The sequence below is a fragment of the Nyctereutes procyonoides genome, unplaced genomic scaffold (genome assembly GCF_905146905.1).
Source record: "Nyctereutes procyonoides isolate TBG_1078 unplaced genomic scaffold, NYPRO_anot_genome, whole genome shotgun sequence".
Classification (NCBI taxonomy): Eukaryota; Metazoa; Chordata; class Mammalia; order Carnivora; family Canidae; genus Nyctereutes; species Nyctereutes procyonoides.
The window spans coordinates 51,307,421-51,331,853 of NW_026575135.1; the positions used below are offsets into that span (position 1 = coordinate 51,307,421).

General features: G+C 39.4%; 1 protein-coding gene across 5 annotated transcripts in view; it reads right to left on the minus strand.

The window, feature by feature from the left end:
- PCBD2 (pterin-4 alpha-carbinolamine dehydratase 2) overlaps positions 1-24,433 on the minus strand; it is a 63,543-nt gene that overhangs the window by 7,878 nt on the left and 31,232 nt on the right. For 3 of the 5 annotated variants that reach the window (XM_055302245.1, XM_055302241.1, XM_055302246.1), the window contains 2 exons: positions 1,815-1,895; positions 347-591 (listed from right to left, as the gene is read on the minus strand). In XM_055302245.1, coding sequence (XP_055158220.1) covers positions 496-591; positions 1,815-1,895 — 177 coding nt within the window. In that variant the 3' untranslated portion in view covers positions 347-495. Of the gene's footprint in view, positions 1-346; positions 592-1,814; positions 1,896-24,433 lie in introns of those variants that run through there. The other 2 variants (XM_055302244.1, XM_055302242.1) reach the window with 1 other exon arrangement.

A 24,433-nucleotide genomic window follows, 5' to 3' on the forward strand; every position in this document is an offset into this window, starting at 1 on the left:
TGTGCATACTCTCACATCACAATTTCCAGTCTTTAAGAATGTTACTTCTTGGGCACCTGGGTGGCTCAGTTGGTTAAGTGTCTGCCTTCAGCTCAGGTCATGACCCCAGCACCCTGGGATCAAGTCAGGGAGCCTGCTTCTCCCTCTCCCTTTGCCTGCTGCTCCCCCTGCTTATGCGCGCTCTCTCCCTCTCTGTCAAGTAAATAAATAAAATGTTTTTTAAAAAACTAAATAAATTAAAATTTTTTTAAAAGAATGTTATTTCTCTCTGTGAATATTGTGAAAATAATTACCTGAGTTGGTTTACCTCATGTATATGATTAGAAATAATGAGAAATCCTCAGGCCCAAGTTTAATCATGTTGTAATTAAGCACTGATTGTACAAAAGACTGTTCAAAAGGTGAACTTAAATTGACAACTGAGTTCGTTTATGTCAACTGCCTTTCACATACATGATGGCTAAGAGGCACACAGGGTCTGCATTTTCCAAGAAATCACACAGAAGCAGCTGCTTTGTCAATAAACGTGGCCAGTTTCACATCTCTCTTGGTCAGTCCGCCACAGTCGTGCGAGGTTAGGGTTATCTGCACCTAAGAAACACAGAAGCAGTTTTAAAAAGCTAGAGCTACAATTCATGCTACTCATTTTTGGTGGTTCACAAGTCATTTTATTATTCAACATTCACATTTAACACACAGTGCAGAGATTAAATAATTTACAAAACACTACATTATGAATAAGTGCAGCATTTCCAAAACCAAGTCTCCTGCAGGGGCACTGTGGGCTTCAGGCTGGGCCCAGCAGCTGCCCACAGATAAAAAAAAAGGTCCTTTCATGTGAAGGGCAATCCAGTTGCCGGAATCTGTAATCTTGTCCCTCAAAAAAAAGAGACAGACTACGGTTCCATTTTGACTCCCATTACTTTAATTACACAACTATTTTAAGGCCACTGAGAAAAACCAAAGTATCAAATGTAGTATCTTAGGAACTACAGTCAGAAAAGCCCATTTCCAAATTAGGGAAATGGGCGGGGGTGGGGGGGTGGGGGGTGGAGGAACAGACTGTGGCTTCTAGAAAAATCAATTAAAAAGCAAAAGTAAAATTATGGGCAGAGAGAGGCAACTAGGTAAGAAAGGTTTATCATGGTACCTGCGTATTCTGAATTATTCCAATAAATCACAAGTACATCAGAAAATGTTCTTTCTTTCAAAGAGAGAGAAAAGAGAATCATGCAGAAGTCTAGATAAGATACTTCAAATGGCATGACCATAAAGGCAAGAACATGGGGGGGGGGGGCGGGATGACTGTTCTTACTTTGAGCCCCCTTCAAAACTACTTAAAATCTTTCTTTTTAGCCGGCTCTTTGTCTAATGAAGGTCAGTTCCCACTTAGAATGTAGAATTTAACAGTTATTTTTAAAGCACAGTTCTTGAGTAGTTATTTCAGTAAGATAATAAGGCCATATCTCTCTTATTTGCTACATTACATTCAAATATTTACCTTAGGAGAGTTTAAAATGTATCTGCATGGCTGATTTTCAACTTTAATTCAGAAGCCTTATTTGGCTGAACTCACATTAGTTTCAGTAGAAGACAAGCATGAAAATAAAAGAGTTTTGTCACTGCTCTCTTGAGTAGATCTGAGAATTTGTTACTAATTTGCAATAATACACAGGGATTCACAGCAAAAGAATAAAAGAATGCTTTCCTAAGCACAATGACACTTGACACATCATTGCACAGGATAACAAGAAAGAATGAAATTTCTTAAACTTCACAGTGAAGGTGATCCCCAAATAAGGCAATTTAGTTACCTTGTTGTACACATTGAACCATTCCGGGTGATGATTCATCTTCTCTGCTTGCAAGGCGACTCGGGACATAAAGCCAAATGCCTGCATAAAATGAAGCTGAAACTGATTAGTGGCACTGCCTTCTACTCTGGACCTGCCCGAGCGAGACCAGAGCAATCCAGCCCGATAAAGACAAGGCTAGGATCCTTAGGGAAGCATGCAGAAATCAGAAATGAAAGGGATTGCTCTCCACAGAGTTGGGGTAACGGTGTAGCAGGACCATGACCTGCTGGCTCAATGTTGAAAAACAATCAGGCTCAAATAAACAAACCAGGAAATTGGTCTCACCCAGTGACCTGTCTGGACTATTTAATTGTCCTCAGGACAAGACTCGCCAAAATAGCACAGGAGTAATTTCCCTTCAACCAAGTACCCTGGATCTCACTACCTGGCCCCAAAGCTTCGGGGCTACTTTTCTTGGGTCACAACTCCATTGTGTTTGGTGAATAGGTTGCTAACTAAGGCATCAATCCCAAAACTATGGAAAAATATCTTCCAAGTTTGTCTTCAGTAAAAGCGCTGGCAGAACTGAACACCTTCCCCATCCTATCTCCCAGACAGGGCAGGATGGAATAAAAGACTTTTTTTGACATGTAAAGTGAGACAGGGAAGTCTGGCTTGCCTGCTCTGGGTCTCCTTGCGATTGCTCAGCAATGCCATGTGGAACAGAACACACTCTTCCTCAGGGCAGAGGATGGCAGATTTAGGCACATGAGTAACAGTGGCCCTGTAGGGCTCTGTCTCCGTTCCACAGGGAAAGTGCAAACCTAATTTTGCTAAGCAGAAGGTAAACCTGTCCTGAAAGGACAAAAAACTTTTCTTTTGCTTGCTTTCCAGTTTTTATGAAGGCAAATGCAAACAATAGGAGAGTCTGTCTCTAATGTGTCCAAAGGCAGAAATATTTGGTAAGACTCTTAGGTAATGGTATATTAACTACAAATTTACAGTGGAATTCACAGGGCAGTACTCATTGTAGCCACATAAATAAATATTTAACTACATTACCCCAATCCAGAAAAACTGATCTGATGCTAGCTGAGCTATGCTTTTTGGATCACCAAATTGACATAAGAGCACATTTCCAAGTAAATAAGCAAAGTATGGAAGATGCTATTTTAAACCATTCTGTTACTCAAAATGGTTCCTATGTCAGAACAATTGTATTCCAGATAAAGGCTCCCATTTTGGCCTTTAATTAAAGGCCTAAAGGTTTTCCCTGTCAGGAAGAAAATTCAAGCAAAATCCATCTAATCACTCAAGGAATTATCAGTGGAAAAAAAAAATATTCACTCTCCTACTACCTCTTAATCTCATAATCTGATTCTCCAGATTCTGTCAAATGTGCAAAGTCTGTTTTAATTATCCAAATACAGAGTTAACCTGCGTTAAATGGTGTACAATGAGAATTTTTTAGTCTGTTTGCCTATAAAGCATTATTCTTATTTAGCTTTAAAAGACTTTCATACTAGCACAAAAACAGATACATCGATCAATAGAACAGAAAAGAGAACCCAGAAATGGGCCCTCAACTCAATGGTCAACTAATCTTCAACAAAGCAGGAAAGAATATCCAATGGCAAAACAAACAAACAACAACAAAAAAAAAAACAGCCTCTTCAACAAATGGTGTTGGGAAAACTGGACAGCCACACACACAAAAATGAAACTGGACCATTTCCTCACACCATACATAAAAATAGACTTAAAATGGATGAAAGACATAAATGTGAGACAGGAATTCATCAAATTCCTAGAGGATTTTGCACAGGCAGTAACTTTTGTGATCTCAGCCGCAGCAATTTCTTACTAGGCACATCTCCAAAGGGAAGGGAAACAAAAGCAAAAATGAACTATTGGGACCTCATCAAGATAAAAGCTTTTGCACAGCAAAGGAAACAGTCAACAAAACCAAAAGACAACCAACAGGATGGGAGAGGATATTTGCAAATGACATATCAGATTAAGGGCTAGTATCCAAATCTATAAAGAACTTAACCAAACTCAACACCCAAAGAACAAATAATCCAATCAAAAATGAGTCAGAAGACACGAGCCAAAGAAGACATACAAATGGTTAACAGACACATGAAAAAAATGCTCAACTTCACTCAACATCAGGGGAATAGAAATCAAAACCATAGTGATATACCACCTCATACCAGTCAGAATGGCTAAAATGAACAAGTCAAGAAACAAAAATGTTAGAAAGGACGTAGAGAAAGGGAACCCTCGTATACTGCTGGTGGAAATGCAAGTTGGTACAGCCACTCTAGAAACAGTATAGAGATTCCTCAAAAAGTTAAAAATAGAGCTATTCTATTAACCAGATTGCACCACTAGGATTTACCTAAAGGATACAAACGAGGGATCCAAAGGGGCACCTGCACCCCAACATTTACAGCAGCAAAGCAAACTAAGGAAAGGGCCCAGATGTCCATCAGCAGATGAATGGACAAAGAAGATGCAGTATATATATATACACAGAGGAATACTATACTCAGCCTTCAAAAAAATGAAATCTTGCCATATGCAATGATGTGGATGGAAGTAGAGGATATCATGCTAAGCAAAATAAGTCAATCAGAGAAAGACAATTATCATATAATCTCACTCATGTGAAATTTAAGAAACACAACAGAGGATCATAGAGGAAGGGAGGGAAAAACAAAACAAGACAAAATCAGAGAGGGAGACAAACCATAAGAAACTCCTAATCGTAGGAAACAAACTGAGGGTCACTGGAGGGAAGGAGGGTAAAGGGGGATCGGGTAACTGGGTGATGGACATTGAAGGCACATGAGCCCTCAGTGTTATATAAGGCTGATGCATCACTGAACTCTACCTCTAAAACCAATAATACATTATATGTTAATTAAATTAATTTAAATAAAATTAAAATATGTCCACATACACACACAAAAAAACTTTCAAAAAAGTTAACCACAATCCCTGAGAAATAGTAACACAGTCATTAAGGGCATAGGCTTCTGGGAATCCCTGGGTGGCTCAGCGGTTTGGCGCCTGCCTTTGGCCCAGGGCGCGATCCTGGAGTCCCGCATCGGGACTCCCGGCATGGAGCCTGCTTCTCCCTCCTCCTGTGTCTCTGCCTCCCTCTCTCTCTCTCTCTCTCTCTCTCTCTATCATAAATAAATAAATAAATAAATAAATAAATAAATAAATCTTTAAAAAAAAAAAAAAGGCATAGGCTTTTGAGCCAGGGAGGCCTGAATTTAAATTCCATCTCTACAACTTGTCATGTGAGCCTCAGTTCTCTAATCAGTAAATTGAAGATAATAATAAAAAGCTCACATAATCACCCTAATTAAAAATGAGATACAGGCAGCCCGGATGGCTCAGCAGTTTAGCACCACCTTCAGCCCGGGGCCTGATCCTGGAGACCGGGGATCGAGTCCCGCGTCGGGCTCCCTGTGTGGAGCCTGCTTCTCCCTCTGCCTGTGTCTCTGCCTCTCTCTCTCTCTATCTCTCATGAATAAATAAATAAAATCTTTTAAGAAATAAAAATGAGATATAAGATACAAAAGTATCCTAGCACAGCACTTGGCACTGGGTAAGAGATCAATAATGGCAGATACTGCTACCCCAGACTGCTCTGGCCAAACTGCACATGATAAACTTTATAAAATGTAATGATAGGTGAAAAGCCCTCCCACGGCCTTAAGAATCTAAGATTTCAGTTGTTGTCTCCCAGAAGAATAGCGCTTTCCTTTTCCCACATGCCATAAATAGAGACTGTAACCCACACACAAGGAAATAGATAACACACTATAGGGTAATCCCCTGATGCACACTGACCAGGGAAAACAGCCTAATGACAAGATACTAGTTGGGTAAAGTCAGTCACCATTCAAGTTCTTGGCCCTGTGGCCATCATTTCTTTGAACTATTATCTTAAAGGTCCAAAGTGATGTTTAGCATCCCTAACAACTTCCAAGAACCAAGTGGATCAAGGGATGATTTGAACATAGAAGTGCTCCTCAAATCTTTGATTACCAGCATGCCATCAGCATGGTAGCACAATCTATTTTAGCACAGAAATGACTTCAAAGAAAAAGCTCATTGGGGCACCTGGTGGCTCAGTCAGTTAAGCATCCAACTTCTGATCTCAGCTCAGGTCTCAATTTCTCAGTCCTGACTTTGAGCTTCACAATGGGCTCCACATGAGTGAAGCCTACTTAAAAAAAAAAAAAAAAAAAAAAAAAGAGAAAGAGAGAGATATAGAGAGAGAACACCCAGATTCTAAGAAGTACATTGATCAAAGAAAAACTTTCTACCATATCTACATACAATGTGAAAAGACACTTCCAAAGATCTTCCAAATTCATGTATTCCTCAGCTTTAAATGTTTCCCTTCAACTATCACCTAATATTTGCATTTAATAAAATAACACAAAGCCTGATAAACAGGATCTACTCCTAATTTTTCCCTAGGGAAAGAACACTTGCTCCTGCTCTAGAAGCAAGGAGACAATTTCAAAATCCTTCTTCCATGTAACAGAACCAAATAATCCCCCAAATATTTATATTTTTAAATCCATAAATTAAAAACATTCACAACAATACACACTCAAATTAAAGTAAAAGGATTTCTGCAAGGAAGTGAAATGAGTGGAGAGGAGAAGAAAAAAAGCAGAACCTCAAAAGGGAATTTTGATTATCTGTTATTAATAAAGAAGGAATATGACTAAACAGCAAAACTGGCAGATGGTGAAAAGCAGCTGTCCTTTTTTTTCTACAATTTCTTTTTAAAGCCCTAGCTACTTGTTCCCAGGATGCCAGTTGGAACCTACAGGCCTTGAGCTAGCTAAAAGTCTAGGCTTTCTAAAACCATTCCATCAATAAAAACTGCAAAAAGCCCAAGGCAGAATATATACCACTAACAACCCAATAAGAAGCTTAGATGACAGGACTAAAAAAGTGGAAAAAATGAAACTGAAGTCAGCAAGAGTTTATAAGAATTAGAAAATAAGTACAGAAAACAAAGTAGATCTAACATACAGATAAATTTTGCGAAAAAGGGCCTCCTGGGTGGCTCAGTGGTTGAGTATTTGCATTCAGCTCAGGTTGTGATCCTGTGATCAAATCCCAAATTGGGTTCCCCACAAGGAGCCTGCTTCTCCCTTTGCCTGTATCTCTGCCTCTGTATGTTTCTCATAAATAAATAAATATTTTTTAATTGTAAAAAAGAGAACTATAAACATGGAAAGAAATGAGAGATGTAATTCAAAGAAATTTTCCAGAAATAAAAGATTTAAACCTATAGATTGTAAAAATTTAACCATTTCTAGATATCCTAGTTAGGTTAGTGAATTTGAAGAGGCACATCAGCAGTGAGCAACTAATTCACTCAGCTCTAGGAATATATTTAAAACAATTGTGGGGATTGTAGTCATGGAATGGAATGCAAATGTTATAAACTGTTAAAAGATATGGAGAAAAAAGAGAAGAAATAGGGAAGACAGATGAAAGTGTAAAAAGCCTGAAAGCTGAGAGATCACAAGCATATTTCAAGGTATAAAACTAAGCACTAGAACTAAAAATAAAATGTAACAAAACTGCATGGTGAAGGGAAAGTAGGAGAAAGTAGAAGTTTAGTTTTGATACTGCTTGCTTAGTGGGGAGACCACTATCTAGAGAAATGCTGTATATGGGGAGCCTGGCTAGGTTGGTTAAGCATCTATCTACAGCTCAGGTCATAATCCCAGGGTCCTGGGATCAAGTCCCATCATTGGGCTCCCTGCTCAGTGGGGAGCCTGCTTCTCCCTCTCCGTCTGCCTGCTAGTCCCCTTGCTTGTATATGTGCACTCTCCCCACCCTGTGGTTCATGAGAACCACAGAGAGAGAGGCAGAGACATAGGCAGAGGGATAAACAGGCTCCTTGCAGGAGCCCATTGTAGAACTCAATCCCAGAATTCCAGAACTCCAGGATCATGCCTGAGCCGAAGGCAGATGCTCAACCGCTGAGCCACTCAGGCATCCCAAATAAAATCTTTTAAAAAATAAAAATAAATAATAAATAAATGCTATCTAAAGAAGTAGAGGATTATGTCTGCTATTTAAAATTATAGGTAGGGGATCCCTGGGTGGCTCAGCGGTTTAGCTCCTGTCTTTGGCCCAGAGCGCGATCCTGGAGTCCCGGGATCGAGTCCCATATCGGGCTCCCTGCATGGGGCCTGCTTCTCCCTCTACCTGTATCTCTGCCTCTCTCTGTGTGCATCTGTCATGAATAAATAAATAAAATCTTTTTAAAAAATAAAATAAAATAAAATTATAGGTCTAACAGTATCCACAAGAATAAAAATAGTAATGGAAAAATTCACAATTAAGTGAAAGAAAACACAAGTAAAATGAAGCAAAGAAAACACAATCCATATTATGATTTAAATTAAGGGAAAAAGGGATGCCTGAGTAGTTCAGTGGTTGAGCAGATGTCTGCCTTTTGCTCAGGGTGTGATTCAGGGACCCCGGAATTGAGACCTGCATCAGGCTCCCTGTAGCAAGCCCTCTGCCTATGTCTCTGCCTCTCTCTCTGTGTGTCTCATGAATAAATAAATAAAATCTTTAAAAATTAAATAATTAATGGCAAAAAAGTATATTGGTTGCATCATATTTTATAAGACCAAACATCTTTCCAACCAATAAATGTAAAGAGCCATAATACAACTAATTAAAAAACAAAAAACTTGGGGCACCTGGCTGGCTCAGTGGTTTAGTGCCGCCTTCAGCCTAGGGCCTGATCCTAGAGACCCAGGATTGAGTCCCACGTCGGGCTCCCTGTGTGGAGCCTGCTTCTCCCTCTGCCTGTGTCTCTGCCTCTCTCTCTCTCTATGTCTCTCATGCATAAATAAATAAAATCTTTTAAAAAATGTAAAAAAAATTGCTTAACTTATGATGAAGTATATCCACAATGAAGATTGAATAATTTTTTTCTTTTTTTTTAAAGATTTTATTTATTTATTCATTCATAGAGATGAAGAGAGACAGAGTAGCAGAGACACAGGCAGAGGGAGAAGCAGGCTCCAGGCAGAGAGCCTGATGTGGGACTCGATCCAGGGTCTCCAGGATCATGCCCTGGGCTGCAGGCGGCGCTAAACCGCTGTGCCACCGGGGCTGCCCTTGAATAATTTTTTTAAAAGATTTTATTTATTTATGCATGAGAGACACACACAGAGGAGAGAGAGAGAGACAGAGAGAGGGAGAGAGAGAGAGAGGCAGAGACACAGGCAGAGGGAGAAGCAGGTTCCATGCAGGGAGCCTGACATGGGACTTGATCCAGGGGAGATGTGGGTTCACGCCCTGGGCTGAAAGCGGTGCTAAACCGTTGAGCCACCGGGCTGCCCTGAAGATTGAATAATTGTGATGCTATACTACAAGTAACACAGCATCAAAATCAATGAGGCAGAAATGGCAAGAAATACAAGACAAACAGAAACATCTGTAGTGGAAACTTTACTTACTATTTCCTAACCCACAGCACAATAACCAAACAAAAGGAAGATGAACTACTTAAATATATCATTTAAAAAGTAGATCTAGTCCACAAAAAAAAATAAAAATAAATAAAAAATAAAGTAGATCTAACCAGTATACTTTCAACTCTAAACAATAAGAATATATCTTTTAGGGATCCCTGGGTGGCGCAGTGGTTTGGCGCCTGTCTTTGGCCCGGGGCACGATCCTGGAGACCAAGGATCAAATCCCACATCGGGCTCCCGGTGTATGGAGCCTGCTTCTCCCTCTGCCTGTGTCTCTGCCTCTCTCTCTCTCTCTCTCTCTCTGTGACTATCATAAGTAAATAAAAAAAAATATTAAAAAAAACTATTTGGGGATCCCTGGGTGGCGCAGCGGTTTGGCGCCTGCCTTTGGCCCAGGGCGCGATCCTGGAGACCCGGGATCGAATCCCACATCGGGCTCCCGATGCATGGAGCCTGCTTCTCCCTCTGCCTGTGTCTCTGCCTCTCTCTCCCTCTCTGTGTGTGACTATCATAAATAAATAAAAATTTTAAAAAAAACTATTTAAGAATATATCTTTTAAAATATCTACTTAACATTCATAGAAATTGGGATGCTTAGGTGGCTCAGTGGTTAAGCATCTGCCTTCAGCTCAGGGCGTGATCCTGGGATCCAGGATCCATCAGGCTCCGTCCAGAAAGCCTGCTTCTCCCTCTGCCTATGTCTCTGCCTCTCTCTCATGAATAAATAAATAGAATCTTAAAAAAATAAAACACTGTTCCACAAAGGAAATCTCAATCAATTCCAAAAAGTAGAAATAGTGCTGACAACATTCTCTGATAAAATTAAAAACAAAATGAGAAGGCAGAAGTAGCAAAAGTACTATCTGGAAATGTTTTTAAATTCTTTTAAAGTCCTGATTCAGGGATCCCTGGATGGCCCAGCGGTTTGGCGCCTGCCTTTGGCCCAGGGCGCAATCCTGGAGACCCGGGATCGAATCCCACGTCGGGCTCCTAGTGCATGGAGCCTGCTTCTCCCTCTGCCTGTGTCTCTGCCTCTCTCTCTCTCTGTGACTATCATAAATAAATAAAAATTAAAAAAAAATAAAAAATAAAAAAATAAAGTCTTGATTCAGAGAAGAAATCAAAACAGAAACTGAATAGAAATTATTAATGTATGCACTATATATAGGACACATGTAAAACAGTAATCAGAATAAACACCTTTAAATAGTTAAATTAAGAACAAGAGGAAAACAAGAATGAATATAAATAAAGAGAGCAGGGGATCCCTGGGTGGCTCAGCGGTTTGGCACCTGCCTTTGGCCCAGGGCGCGATCCTGGAGTCCCAGGATCGAGTCCCAGGATCGAGTCCCGCGTCGGGCTCTCGGCATGGAGCCTGCTTCTCCCTCCTCCTGTGTCTCTGCCTCTCTCTCTCTCTCTTCTCTCTATGTCTATCATAAATAAATAAATAAATCTTTAAAAAATAAAATAAAATAAAGAGAGCAGCAAATGTAAATGAACAGCAAAGAAAAAAATGGCAGAACTTATAAATCCAAAAGCTGAAACAATTATGTATTAGAAAACTGGCTACTTCATTTAAAGACAAACAAAAGGATATGGAGAAAAAGTATAGATAAATAAAACAGGGGCAGCCGCATGGCTCAGTGGTTTAGCACTACCCTCAGCCCAGGGTGTGATCCTGGAGACACAGGATGGAGTCCCACGTCAGGCTCCCTGCATGTGGCCTGCTTCTCCCTCTGCCTGTGTCTCTGCCTCTCTCTCTCTCTCTCTCTCTCTCTGTGTGTGTGTGTGTGTCTCTCATGAATAAATAAATAAAATCTAAAAAAAAAAAAGGAAATGAGAATAGAGAAGTAACTACAGATAAAGGAAATTTCAAAACATACAAAAAAATAAATTTTAAACAAATTCAAGTATTTATACAAAGAAATTTCAAAACATAGGTAAAACAGTTCTCCAATAAAAATTACCCCCAAAAAATATCAAAACTGACCCCAGAAGAAAAAAAACATATAAACAAGAATAACACCAAAAAATGACAGTTCTAGCCATTTCACAGAGACATTCTATAAAACCTTGAAGGCAGAGTTAACTCTAATACTAATTAAACTGTTTCAGAGCACAGAAGGACATTTTCCTTTTTTTTTTAAATAAATTAATTTTTTATTGGTGTTCAATTTACCAACATACAGAATAACACCCAGTGCTCATCCCGTCAAGTGTCCCCCTCAGTGCCCGTCACCCACTCATCCCCACCCCCCGCCCTCCTCCCCTTCCACCACCCCTAGTTCGTTTCCCAGAGTTAGGAGTCTTTATGTTCTGTCTCCCTTTCTGATATTTCCCACACATTTCAAGAAGGACATTTTCAAATTAGTTTTATAAACCACCATAACACTATGCCCAAATTCTCACAAAGATAGCATATAACAATGAAAGTGCAAGTTGATCTGATATTAAGTGAAATCTTAAAAATAAAACCTAGCAATATACTAAAAGAACAAAGAACCATGAGCAAATGGGATTTATTCTAAGAATGCAAGGAACGTTCAATATAAGGAATATACTCATATAATTTACCATATTAATAAATGTAGAGGGAAATCATATGATTTCCATAAATTCTGAAAAGATATTTGATAAATTCAGTATTTCTTATGTATTAAAATTCTTAATGAATTAAGAATATATGGGCCTCTCTTTTTGTGGTTATCAATGGTTTTATTTATAACAAGTAATGAGTACAAAAATTGCTTTATATTTGAAGGGTATATAGGAGCATGTAACCACAGCATCAAAATATATATACCAAAATTGGCTACTTGGCTAATGTATCACTGTTTGTTCATAATAGCAGCAGTTAGGAAGAACCCAAATTGGACCCTTCTTTAATAGACTATGTTCTCGGTCTAAAAGGTTATATTATTCTTAAATGGAAAACACTAAAAGATTCCCATTAAAGTCAAGAATAAAACAAGCCAAAAAAAAGATCTTTTACACAAACAACTAACAAGAAAATATATTGGAAGAAAAGATCCCATCTAAAGTGGCACCAAAAATCACCTAGGAGTAAACTTAACAAGAAATATATGAATTCTATTGGCAGAAAACTTTAAACCATTCCTAAAAAAAAAAAAAAAAAACGGCAAATCTTACATTAAAATTTTTTTTCTATATGGCAATAAAAACCAACAAATGAAATTAAAAGATAAACAAGCCAGGTTTGCAGTACGTTATTTCCTTAGCATATAAAGAACTCCTACAAAAAAAAAAAAAAGAACTCCTACAAATTAATGAGAAAAAGATTAACCACCAGTTTTTTAAATAAGCAAAGGACATAACAGGTAACAAAGGAAGCAAATGGTTCCTAAACATAAAAACTGTTCAGACTCATACATGTTCAGAGAAGCACAAATTAATACTAACTTTTACATCAACTATATCTCAGTAAAGCTGCAGGGGGTGGGAACTAAGTTAAACTTACCAGTTTGATAAAGATCAAAACGTATGATAATATTCTGTTGATGAGGGAGGCCTGGGTGGCTCAGTGGTTGAGCGTCTGCCTTTGTCTCAGGGTGTGATCCTGGGGTTCTGGGATTGAGTTCTGCACCAGGCTCCCTGCAGGAAACCTACTTCTCCCTCTGCCTATGTCTCTGCCTCTCATGAATAAATAAATAAAATCTAAAAAAAAAATTCTGTTGATGAGCATACAGGAGAAAAGGCACTCACACGATGCTGCTGAATATTAACAATATATCATCACTCTGGAAGAGAATCTGACAATATCCACCAAAATTAAAAATGCCTATGCCTTTCAGCTAAATAACTGCACTTCTAGGAATTAATCCTGCAGGAACACTTACATATAACTTGGAAGAATGGTAACTGCAGGGCGCCAGGGTGGCACAGTTGGTTCAGCCTCCAACTCTTGGTTTCATCTTGGGTCATGATCTCAGGGTCCTGAGATCAAGCTCCATGTGGGGCTCCATGCTCAGCACAATGTCTGCCTGGGATTCTCTGCCTCTCCCTCTCTCTCTGCCTCTCCTCCCACTGTCTCTCTCTAAAATAAATAAATGGCTTTAAAAGGGTGGGGGGAATGGTCACTGCAGTACAGCCTGTAAGAGTTACAGGTTTTAAAAAGCTAAAGGTCCATCAGCAAGAAACTGATTAAATATAGGATGGTCCATTTACACACAGGAATACTATGCAGCCATTAAGAGGAATGAAGAAACTATCTGTTGACATAGAAAAACCTCCAAAATACATTACTACATGAAAACCAAATGCATAACAATAGTCTGTGAATTGTACAAAGGAGAGGAAACTATATGCATGAATACCTCTGCAACCATACATGAGAGATTGGTAATTGTGAATGACAGCGGTGGAGAGGGGAAACTGGGTGGCTGAGAAGAAGGGACCAGAAAAGACTTACTGTGTCTTTGGTGCCTCTGAATTTGTGCCACACAGATACCTGGTCTACTTTTAAAAATTAGTTTGGGGAAAAATGAAGACGTCATGCAAATGAAGATCTCACTCTAAAGGGAACTGAGATAGTGCAACATATGTAACCTGGTTCATATTAAAATATTTTGGCTCATGTTAGCTTCTTAACATATGCCTACCTGTTTGGGTGGGTTTTTAGTGCCAATTTACAACATAGTTTATCCATGAGCCATATTCTATTGAGCTATGGCCATTTCAAACAAACATATGGCCAACAAATAACATATAATGGCTGATAATAGTTTCAGTCTTTCCTCTTTTGCAAATTACAAACATTTTATGAACAAGTCAATGAATGCATGATGAAGTATGACTTTTTAAGTCACTCTGCCATATTAAGGAATGTAAGCACAACAATCACGGTAAATTGGGCCCAATGAAGTTTGTCATTTGGAAATCTCCAAACCATCAGCAATTAAAAGATTTTTCCATGAACCCCAAATCAAGTATTCCTAGGGAACTTTAATTTTTCTTAAAGTTCCTTTTGTTCCATTTTATTCCATGAAAATATGAAAGACTATCAGATGCACAAAACCAAAACAAAAACCCTGTATCAATCTGTGAAATGTTTAACAGAAGTACCCTGAATGTAAAACGCAGCTTCAGCCCAAGTAACATGTACAATTTATTAAAGTTCTAAGACTTAACTTCTAGCACATATTTACAATACAAATCTTTCATTACCCAGAGCAATTCTCTTTGATAGATGTTCTTTAAATCTGCTGCCTTTTATATTTTGATTATAGACTATTGTAATTATGCCCTAAAAAAGAACATATCTCCCACTAAGAAAATGAGCACCAGCGACTCCAAAGTAATTTCCCCAGTACAATCTCCATTAAGCCTCTAAATACTTCCTTTACTAATTCAATGAATTAGAACTCTATTGTTTATGAATCACCTTTATGTTTGTAGGCCTACAACTCTTCTTTTAGAAAACACAATTGCTATGGAAGGAAAGGATATTTACGTCTGATTAGAAATGAAAACACTATTACATAAATCAGTTTGGGCATTTCTTCACGTCTTGAAACATGATCGGCAATTTAGTCTAATTGGTGATCAAGGAAACTATCTTGTGATCAATTAAAGTAATTACCAGATTCCGGCAATACAACCTACCTTAATTTCAGCTAGAGTCTGCACTTCTTCAACTTTAATTAAAAATAATGAAAATTATTAAGCAAAATGCACGGCAAGATCATTGCCAAGCACGCACATGTCACAGGACGGGACCTTCCCATGGTGTTGTGACTGATCAACCACATAAACACTGCCTGGTGCACCAAGAAAAGGCATTCTTTGCCCCAGAATATTACATGACTCACCATGACTTTCTCATGGAAACACTGTTAACTGTTCTAGCCACTGCAAAGGGAACATCAGATACTAATTTGCCAGCAACAGAAGAATACTCTGGACTAGCAACATGAGAATTGTGAGGAACAGACCAACCAAAGATGATCCATGCTTTTTTTCTCCAAAGTGTCATTCATATTTTGAGCATGTTGGTCTAGTGCAGAAATGTTAGGGTCAGAGACCTAGATTGAAATCCTAGTGCTAAAAAAAAAGAAAAGAAAAGAAAAGAGAAGAGAAGAGAAGAGAAGAGAAGAAAAGAAGAAAAGAAAAAGAAAGAAGAAAGAAATCCTAGTGCTGCTATTCACTAGCTATCTGATTTCAGAGAAATCACTTGACATTTGAAGCAATCCTCAGTTTCCTATTATGTAAAAATGGAGTATGTGCCAGGCATTCTATGAGACGCTCAGTGAATGCTACTGATTAATATCATCACCAACACTTTAACTTTACAATGTCTGGGGCCTAGACAGAAAGATCCTTTCCAAACCTATGAGAAGAACCACTGAAGACCAAAGAAATTCACCCTCACAAGGATGAAAAATCAGAAACCTACCGAAAACTGTTTCTCTAAGTAAGTATCCTCATAGAAAGATTTCCAGTGGAAATGGTAATCTGTCGGTGAGCATATGAGGCAAGCAGGTGATTCCTGTGTCCTTGAAGAGCCAGACTAAAGACCTTACCTGAGGACCAACACCTAAGCAGTTTAGTATGGGTGTCTGGGGACAGACACAACCCCCACCAATCCCAGGCCACTACTATACCTGCCTTCTAATTGATCCACTGTAGAGAATTATCTCCAATAATTCATGCCAAGACTATCTCACTTTTCTCTTAAAACTGGCTTCTGGGATCCCTGGGTGGCGCAGTGGTTTAGCGCCTGCCTTTGGCCCAGGGTGCAATCCTGGTGACCCGGGATCGAATCCCACGTTGGGCTCCTGGTGCATGGAGCCTGCTTCTCCCTCTGCCTGTGTCTCTGCCCCTCTCTCTCTCATTCTATGTGACTATCATAAATAAATAAAAATTAAAAAAAAAAAACTGGCTTCTCCGAGGCACCTGAGACAATGCCCACAAGGTACCAAATGAGCAGCTGGCTCTACTGTACTGTAGGCTAAATTAGTGGCCCTTTAGCTGTTGGTAATAAATATACAACCTGTGAGGTAGCATGCTCACTTCTAAACATTACCCTCAAAAGCTGTGCTCACAGAACCATAGCATTCCAGAGCCTTACAAAAAAGTTCTTAAGTCATCATTTTTGGCAATTATCGTAGTATCCCAAACAGCCATGTGGAAAAATAAGATAGCTTTTAGCTAATTATATGATACTATCTTCAAAAATATACTGTTAAATGAAGCAAGGTGCAAAACAGTTTTCTTTTGCAGAACTAGGATTTATAATTACTTTAGTAAATTCCTCCTGAATTCCTAGGCTAGATGACTACTCTTTGACAGAGGTCTACTAGTATCCACGCTTCTCCAGGCAGCAGAGTTGAACCAACATCAACACCTCTACCAACAATTATACCTAAGAGCCCATCATTTCTGTTCTGTTTTTAAGGAAAGTCCTCTAACTAGACAAATACCACATATCTGATGTGAGCCAAAGAAGCGCTATGGACAAGAGGATCACAAGCTGAGAATCTTTTCCCTAAAAAGACATGACTAATTTCCAAATTACTCTGCATATAAGTTTAAATTACATTTCCCCGGGGATCCCTGGGTGGCGCAGCGGTTTGGCGCCTGCCTTTGGCCCAGGGCGCGATCCTGGAGACCCAGGATTGAATCCCACATCAGGCTCCTGGTGCATGGAGCCTGCTTCTCCCTCTGCCTGTGTCTCTGCCTCTCTCTCTCTCTCTCTCTCTCTCTCTCTCTGTGACTATCATAAATAAATTTAAAATAAAAAAATAAAATAAATTACATTTCCCCATATCATCATCAGCTACTATGGGGCATATCAACAGCTCTGTCTGATTAGCTTCTTCTGAAATTTCTCACAATCCTTCAGTTTTGCTCTCTTGGAATCAGCACACCTTACCAGTTTCCTATCCATCATTTCCCTCTAAAGCAAAGTGAAAATATGGGTTTCAAAATCATCCCAACAGGAATCCACTAGAGAAGCCATTTACTTGGAGTTCCCTAATATCAAGTAACTTCTCATGCCTCCCTGTTCTCTCTGCGGCTGCTTATGACCACCAGTTAGCTGCTTGGGAAAAGCCTCATTGGAAGTTGTCTTTCCTAATCAGCTGATAATCCCTGTTTGTTATCTTTCAGGAGTCTCATGAAATAAGAGGTATGGCAAAGACTTCCAAATATTTTTTGCTTTGTTTTAGTCAAATTAGAATTCATGAATTAAATCCTTCAAGAATTAGAATGCAGGCTCCTTGTCATTGTCACCATTATACAATTTATAAAAATTCAAATTTATATAGAAAAATATCCTTAGGCTTCAACTTTATGCATCCAGATCACTAAGATATATGGAATATCTGGCAAAATACATTTTTAAAAAATCAAATAACAGGCAAAATGGCAGTCTACTCCCGACCTTTTCTTCTTTATAATCAACTGGCTCCTTTTAAAGAGATGCTACTACTACCTGCACTATGTGATTCCAATATATTATCTTACATGAAACTGTCCTGCCCTATTATTGTACCTAAGTTTAAATAGAAGGCAAAAAAGCTTCTGCTCCAATTGGAGTATTTTAAATTAAACTGAAAGTCAAGATCCTCCAACAATAAAACCAAAAGAGTTGAAGGAATAGAACAAGGGCTCAGAGCAGAAAGAATACCTACTCTCACAGCATGGGGTAGGGAGAGATGGGACTCAAAAAATACTTTAAAGAAACAAAGCAATACCTATTTGGCTTACCTGTCCAGAAAATACATTTTCTATGAGCAGTACACATTTTGCAAAACAGAGTCTCATCTCACATCAAAATCTGTGACTGTATAAAAAGGTCTATCCCACCATCAACAAATTCATACTTAGTCTTTGCTTATTTCTATATTGGATCAATTCTCCTTTTAAGGGTTTTTAAGTACAGTTTGATGACATTGGCCAATATCTTCTGTGAGAAAAATATACCACTGAAACATTCAAGCCCGATCAGACCTCCAGATAATTCAGCAGAGGACCTCCAGCGATAGACGGCTGCAATGCATCACTGCAAGCAAACAGCCTGCCAGACCCACTTCTCAGAAAACATTGCCAATCCAGAAGAAGCCTGGTGAAGAAGGAGACCATCTCTTAAGTCATCTGTATTTATTTGTTTCAAAGTGCACACATAGGTTGTGAACTTGGAAAGGTCCCTGAACCTGTCAGAGTCTTCAGACACTGAGCTAAAGCAAACCACAAATATATTCAGAATTTATCCTCAACCTGTTATGATGAGGCTTAAGGAGAGACCTTCGGATAGTTAAAAGATTGAAACTAGGGACTTTTTTGTTTCTGTTTTAGACAGTATTACTAAAGAATTGAAGAAAAATCTCAGGGCTGGACACACAGAGAGAGTAAAACAGACTTAGCACTTACCCTGCTTTTGGTATCAAAAGACTCAGAGGGTCTGGTGGATGGTGTCATCTCATCCTGAAAAGTTCTAATCCCAGCTCTGTCTCATTCTCTGGCCTTGAACGAATCCTAAACCTCACTCACCTCTCCCCGTCCCTGTAAATCAGAAGCTCTACTACTTAGCTTCACTGTGCAAGGTGTTCTCATAAAAACATGCAGAGTGCTTTGCACAGAAAACATATTACTGGGCAATACTGCAAAGGTTCCAATCTGCTTGAATCCTACACAAAGTAATTTTATGCCATTTTTTTCCTCTAGAAAAGTTGCTCTGTGTGGCCAAGTAAACTTGGTTGCATCCTGGATACGAAGGAAAAAATTAAGTCTCTGTGATAAAAATTCACAAGTAAGGCTAACAATTCAGGAAATAGTAATGGACAAAAGAAATCTTTAAAAGAACAAATGCTTACTTAGGTCAATTCTTTCTACAGTACTCCTATATAAATTACCTTAGCTTCAATTGTTGATCACGTTGGGTTTTTAGGGTTTGGGGTATTTTTTTTAATCATTCATAATATCCTGAGGAGGGGGAAAAACAGTTTGTTTTCCTGGAAGTATATAAATGGGAAAGTTGGCTTTCCCTCTTTCAAGCAGGCTCCCATCCAGTCCCACCATGGAGCAGCTGCCTTCTCTGTGCACGTGAGGGCTGATGGGCCAGCAGCACCCGATGAAGCTCCATCTCCACACCAAGACCTGCACAGCTCGCCTGCAACCCCACCGGAGAAGAACACCACCGGCTCTCACACACCGGCACAAAGAAGACACAGAGATGTTGCTGGAGAGGGAGTACTCTGCCACTTGATCCAATTCCTCAAGAGAAATGCTTCCCTTTTGTTTTTCCAAAGTTTATTATTGCATACCTTATGCAAATCCTACTTTCTCCATCAGGCCATAATATTTGAGAAAAACTCAAGTCAAATTAAAGGCTTCAATAGCCTTGCCAAAAGCACTGTGATTTTCCTATAAAAAAATTATTCCAATTTGTTGATCTTACAGAGGATGAAACATACTGTAACAATCTTCATAATTTATGTCCTGTTGGGACACAAAGATTTAAAGTAACATAATACAGAGCCGCATCATGGCTAATCTAAACCACCTGACCAGATAAACACCAGCTTCCCTTCTCTCCTCAGCAAGGGCATTTCTGTTTATTGTCATATCATTTCCTCATTCTAGGAACATGCAGAATAAATGCAGCCAACCTGCATTTCAGTGGGAGGCTGAGCTGGCCTTTCCCATGTCAGGAGGTTTGTGTGCACACAGGTACCAGTACAATGTCAAGGGCTTACAAGACAGAAAACAACCCAGGAATTCCACCCTCAAAATCATTTACAACGAAGCAAATATGGATTCGTCCAGTACAATCTGGACCAGGTGTAGTGTTATAAACCACAATCTTTGGGGTCTTTTTTTTTTTTTAACGTCACTGAAGAGGTAATTCTTTCCAACAAATTATGGTGCTTACTATGAGCCAAATTTTTATAAATGCTTCAATCATGCCTCTTGCTATGTTCACAAGCACTCCTATTCTGATTAACTAAACTGAAACACCCAAATTAACCAAGATCTTTTTGGAGGTGAGTAATCTTGGTAGAAGAAAAAGACAAAGAGCCCCTGCGGCACTGACCATGGCCATTTCTGGTGCACAACAACACAGGACAGATTTCAAATTGGGAGGTTTCTCCAGGGTCCAAATCCCTTCAGCCCTTCTCACATATGCAAACCTTACTGGGCAGAGCAAGGTTTTTCAGGGGGACTTAAGGGAAGGGTTTAAAGTTTCAATCGTGAAAGAAAAAGTGCAGGAACACATGTGCATTCGGCAGATAACAATTCACTGAAAATACTTTAAAACAAAACAAAACGCCTGTCTGACTGAATTTTTATAAACGTGGTTGTGGAAGAGGAAAACAAACAATTGTTTAAGGATGGTTTCAAATGCTGCTCTCTGCTATTACTGAGAATTTTCAAAGCTTTTCATGCTCCATTGGAAACGGCTCTGCTTCACAAGCTGTTCTTGTTGGTCCTGCCAAAGAAATGGTCTGATACACTTTATTGCAAGTTTATCGATTTGCTTACCCAAGCAAATATATATAATTACCTCTGCCTATCAAGACGGGTGTACAATAGGATTCCTCCACTGAAAGCAGTGAGATGATTAAAAGACAATGGGATGGGGGCACCTGGGTGGCTCATTCGGTTAAGTGTCTGCCTTCAGTTCAAATCATGAACCCAGGGTCCTGGGATCAAGTCCACAATTGGGCTCCCTGCTCAGTGAGGAGCCTGCTTCTCCTTCTTCCTCTGCCCCTTCTCCTGCTTGTGTGCTCTCTTGTGCATTCTATAAAATGAAATGAAATGAAATTGAAATGAAATGAAATGAAATGAAATGAAATGAAATGAAATGAAATGAAATGAAATGAAATGAAATATAAGGGGATGAGATGGATTAGCAGACACCAGGCATGTGGGTCCCCCACCCCAGTTCCACTGGAGTGGCCACTGCAACGTCCTAACCCAGTTCCACCAGTTCCAGAATGTGCAGAACCTGAGCCAACCTGACCAGCACAGTTTTTCACTAAGATGTGTACAGGAATGAACACAGCAAACAGATACAATTTGTGTCACAACCTGGAGCCCTTTGATTTGTGAAATTAAATGGAAAATAAATCTTGTGAAATCAAACAGAAAGTATTTTTCAGACAATACACATTCCGTAATGGGTTTGAATTTAACATTCTGCATTTTGTAAAAATTTAAGGTGACAGATTATAAACAAGCAATATTACTGGCGACATTACAAATTAGTGCTATCAATAATAAGTTCTGGTAAAAGTAGGTCTTTTGCCTTAAAGCACTCACACCTTGGACTGAGACCCCACTAGCTAATTCTTGTTTTCATTATGTTTATACATCTTCCCACACTTCTAGAACCACTTCAAAATCAGCTCACAATGCTCTAGGTCACTATGCGGTTCTCTGATGATGAAGAGTCTTATCCAATGAGCTACAATGTGACTGTCCTCAAGCCTTGACTTGTCACAATCCTGCATCTTCATTTTTTTTAATCTGTATGCCAAAGAGTTATCCTAGCAATTACATTTTTAGATCTATACCCTAAGGAAACTCTCACATCTGTACATAAGGAGACATAAGGATGCTTGTTACAGAACTGACAGTAATAATGAGCAGTGCCAAGAACCTAAATGTCCATCAATAGGGGCACCTGGGTGGCTCAGTGGTTGAGCATCTGCCTTTGGCTCAGGTTGTGATCCCAGGGTCCTAGAATAGAGTCCTGCATCAGGCTCCCCGCAGGTAGCCTGCTTCTCCCTCTGCCTGTGTCTCTACGCCTCTCTCTGTCTCTAATGAATCAATCAAATCTTTAAATAAATAAATAAATAAATGCCCATCAACAGGGGGAATGGATATTTATTTACAATTGTATTTCATTTTCAGAGGAATAGAACATTTAAAAACAAAGTACTATGTGAGAAGCAGATGGAAGAGTATTAGTCTAGGAATCCAAAACCTGGGTTCTATACCCATACCTTGAGCAAGCTACAACACTTGGCTGGGTTAAGACTCCCTATGGACACTACAGGAGGTGATGTGTACCAATCACATAGCACAGTCCCTTCACACACACAGAAATGTTCAATTAAAAAGAACAGCAGCTAATAATGATAGCACATCACCATCTAGCAGGTTGATCATTTTTATTTTACAGAGAAGAGAACTGAGGCTGCAAGAGTCTAAGTCATGTGTCCAGAATCACACATCTCATCAAAGGTGAAGCTAGGATTCGAATCCAAGTATGCCCAACTCCAAAGCCCCCACATGTATATATCTAGGACAAATCCCTGAGGTCAGGTTATACTTTTTCCATTTATTTCCTTTACCTAAAAGTTAATGATAGCAAAAATAAGTTTCCTATAGTTTTTACTTTCAAAGTTTTTTTTTTAAATATTTTATTTATTTATTCATGAGAGACACACAGAGAGAGGCAAGAGACAGAGGCAGAGGGAGAAGTTGGCTCCATGCAGGGAGCCCAATGTGAGACTCGATCCCGGGACTGTGGGATCATGTCCTGAGCCAAAGGCAGATGCTCAACCGCTGAGCCACCCAGGCATCCCTTTCAAAGTTTAATACAAGAGAAAAATTAAACAGAACAAAAACTTTAGAAAAAGGAAGAACTTTTATAAATTTTTTCCTATGCCTTTCCCCTCAACTGTCATAGTACTATTCATTTACTGTGTACCCTGAACATGAAAACATCCTACTCATTTTTCAGTTAGTTCCATGGTCTTCTTTACTTCTTTTTAGAAGCCACACAATCTCAGAGAGAATGCGTCATCTTCTCTTTGAGAAACTATTTCATGTACACAATTCAAGCACGTTGGAGACATGGATACCAAATATGTCTTTCTAAGTCAAGCCTTCTGAACATTAAGACTCTTTGAATTCTCTATCAATACATTGTGGAGTTTTAGGGGCAAAACTAGAAGACCAACTGTATAATTTGAGGTCTATGGAAAAATTGAGACATCTTTCTTTAAATCTTTTTTTTCAACACGCAGTAAAAACATTAGATAATATGATAAAGTCCTCTTTAGCTGAGCACCTATTAAAGCAACCAATTAGCACAAGTACTGTGCCAAAACCATGACAATTGAACCTGTAAAAACAAACACTCCACCCAACAAACTTCAAACAACAGGGACATTGTCGTCAAATCCTCCAATATGCAGGGAGAGTACGCTGTGGAAAGATCCCCACAGTAGACTTCTCTGAGACCAAGGTTCTTATTGTCAAATATTTCTTCCAGCCACATGTGTGAGTTGCCACTCACCCTTCACGCTCAGCTCTGGTTTCTCCAGGAAAGAACCACTGGCTGAGCAGCTGTGAAAAGGCCAAGCAGTCAGGAAGCAAAACTGCTATTATGTAGCTCTGACTTTAGTGCTTAGAGAAAAGAGTACAACAGACATCAAATGATCTCCATCTTAGGCTTTCAAAATGATGACACTGGTAGACCATAATGAGGTTAAAGTCTCCATTATTGTCTTGCTCCACCTAATCTTCCTCAGGCACCAAGTGCAAACTTGGGGGCCCTGCCTGCCCTGAGATATATTCTTCATCAAAACCTTGAGAATTATGAGCAATTACAAATTCAAATACAAAAAATATGCTGAGCTGTGATTGTGGAGAGTGGGCATGAGGTCAGAAATAAATTCAGGGGAGGTTCTGAAAGACATGTATGATCCAGAGTGCCATGTTTTATGAGACCAATGGGGTTGGGGCTGGCAGGGACTGCAGCACTTAACTGGCCCAAACCCTCAAGGCTCAGAAAAGCATGCCTTGCAATTTTTAGTTTGAATTAATTTTCTCCACTAAACAACTAAAGAGATGTTCTGCTTTAACTTTAAATCCTTCTGAGCCCACACAGAATGTTATGGAAAAGTGCCTAAATGGTCCTGTGATACACAAAGTCCAGAAACAGAAAAGGGGAACGTGTGCTCGAGGTATAGGCTTAGCACTCCCAACTTGGATACTTATTCCTCCCTGCCAGCCTTGACTTCCCCACTGCAACAGTAAGGGGGGAAGACCAATGATGGCAGGGTTCCTCCTGCTGGGTGATGTGATGACCAGAATACAGAGATAAGCTCTGTG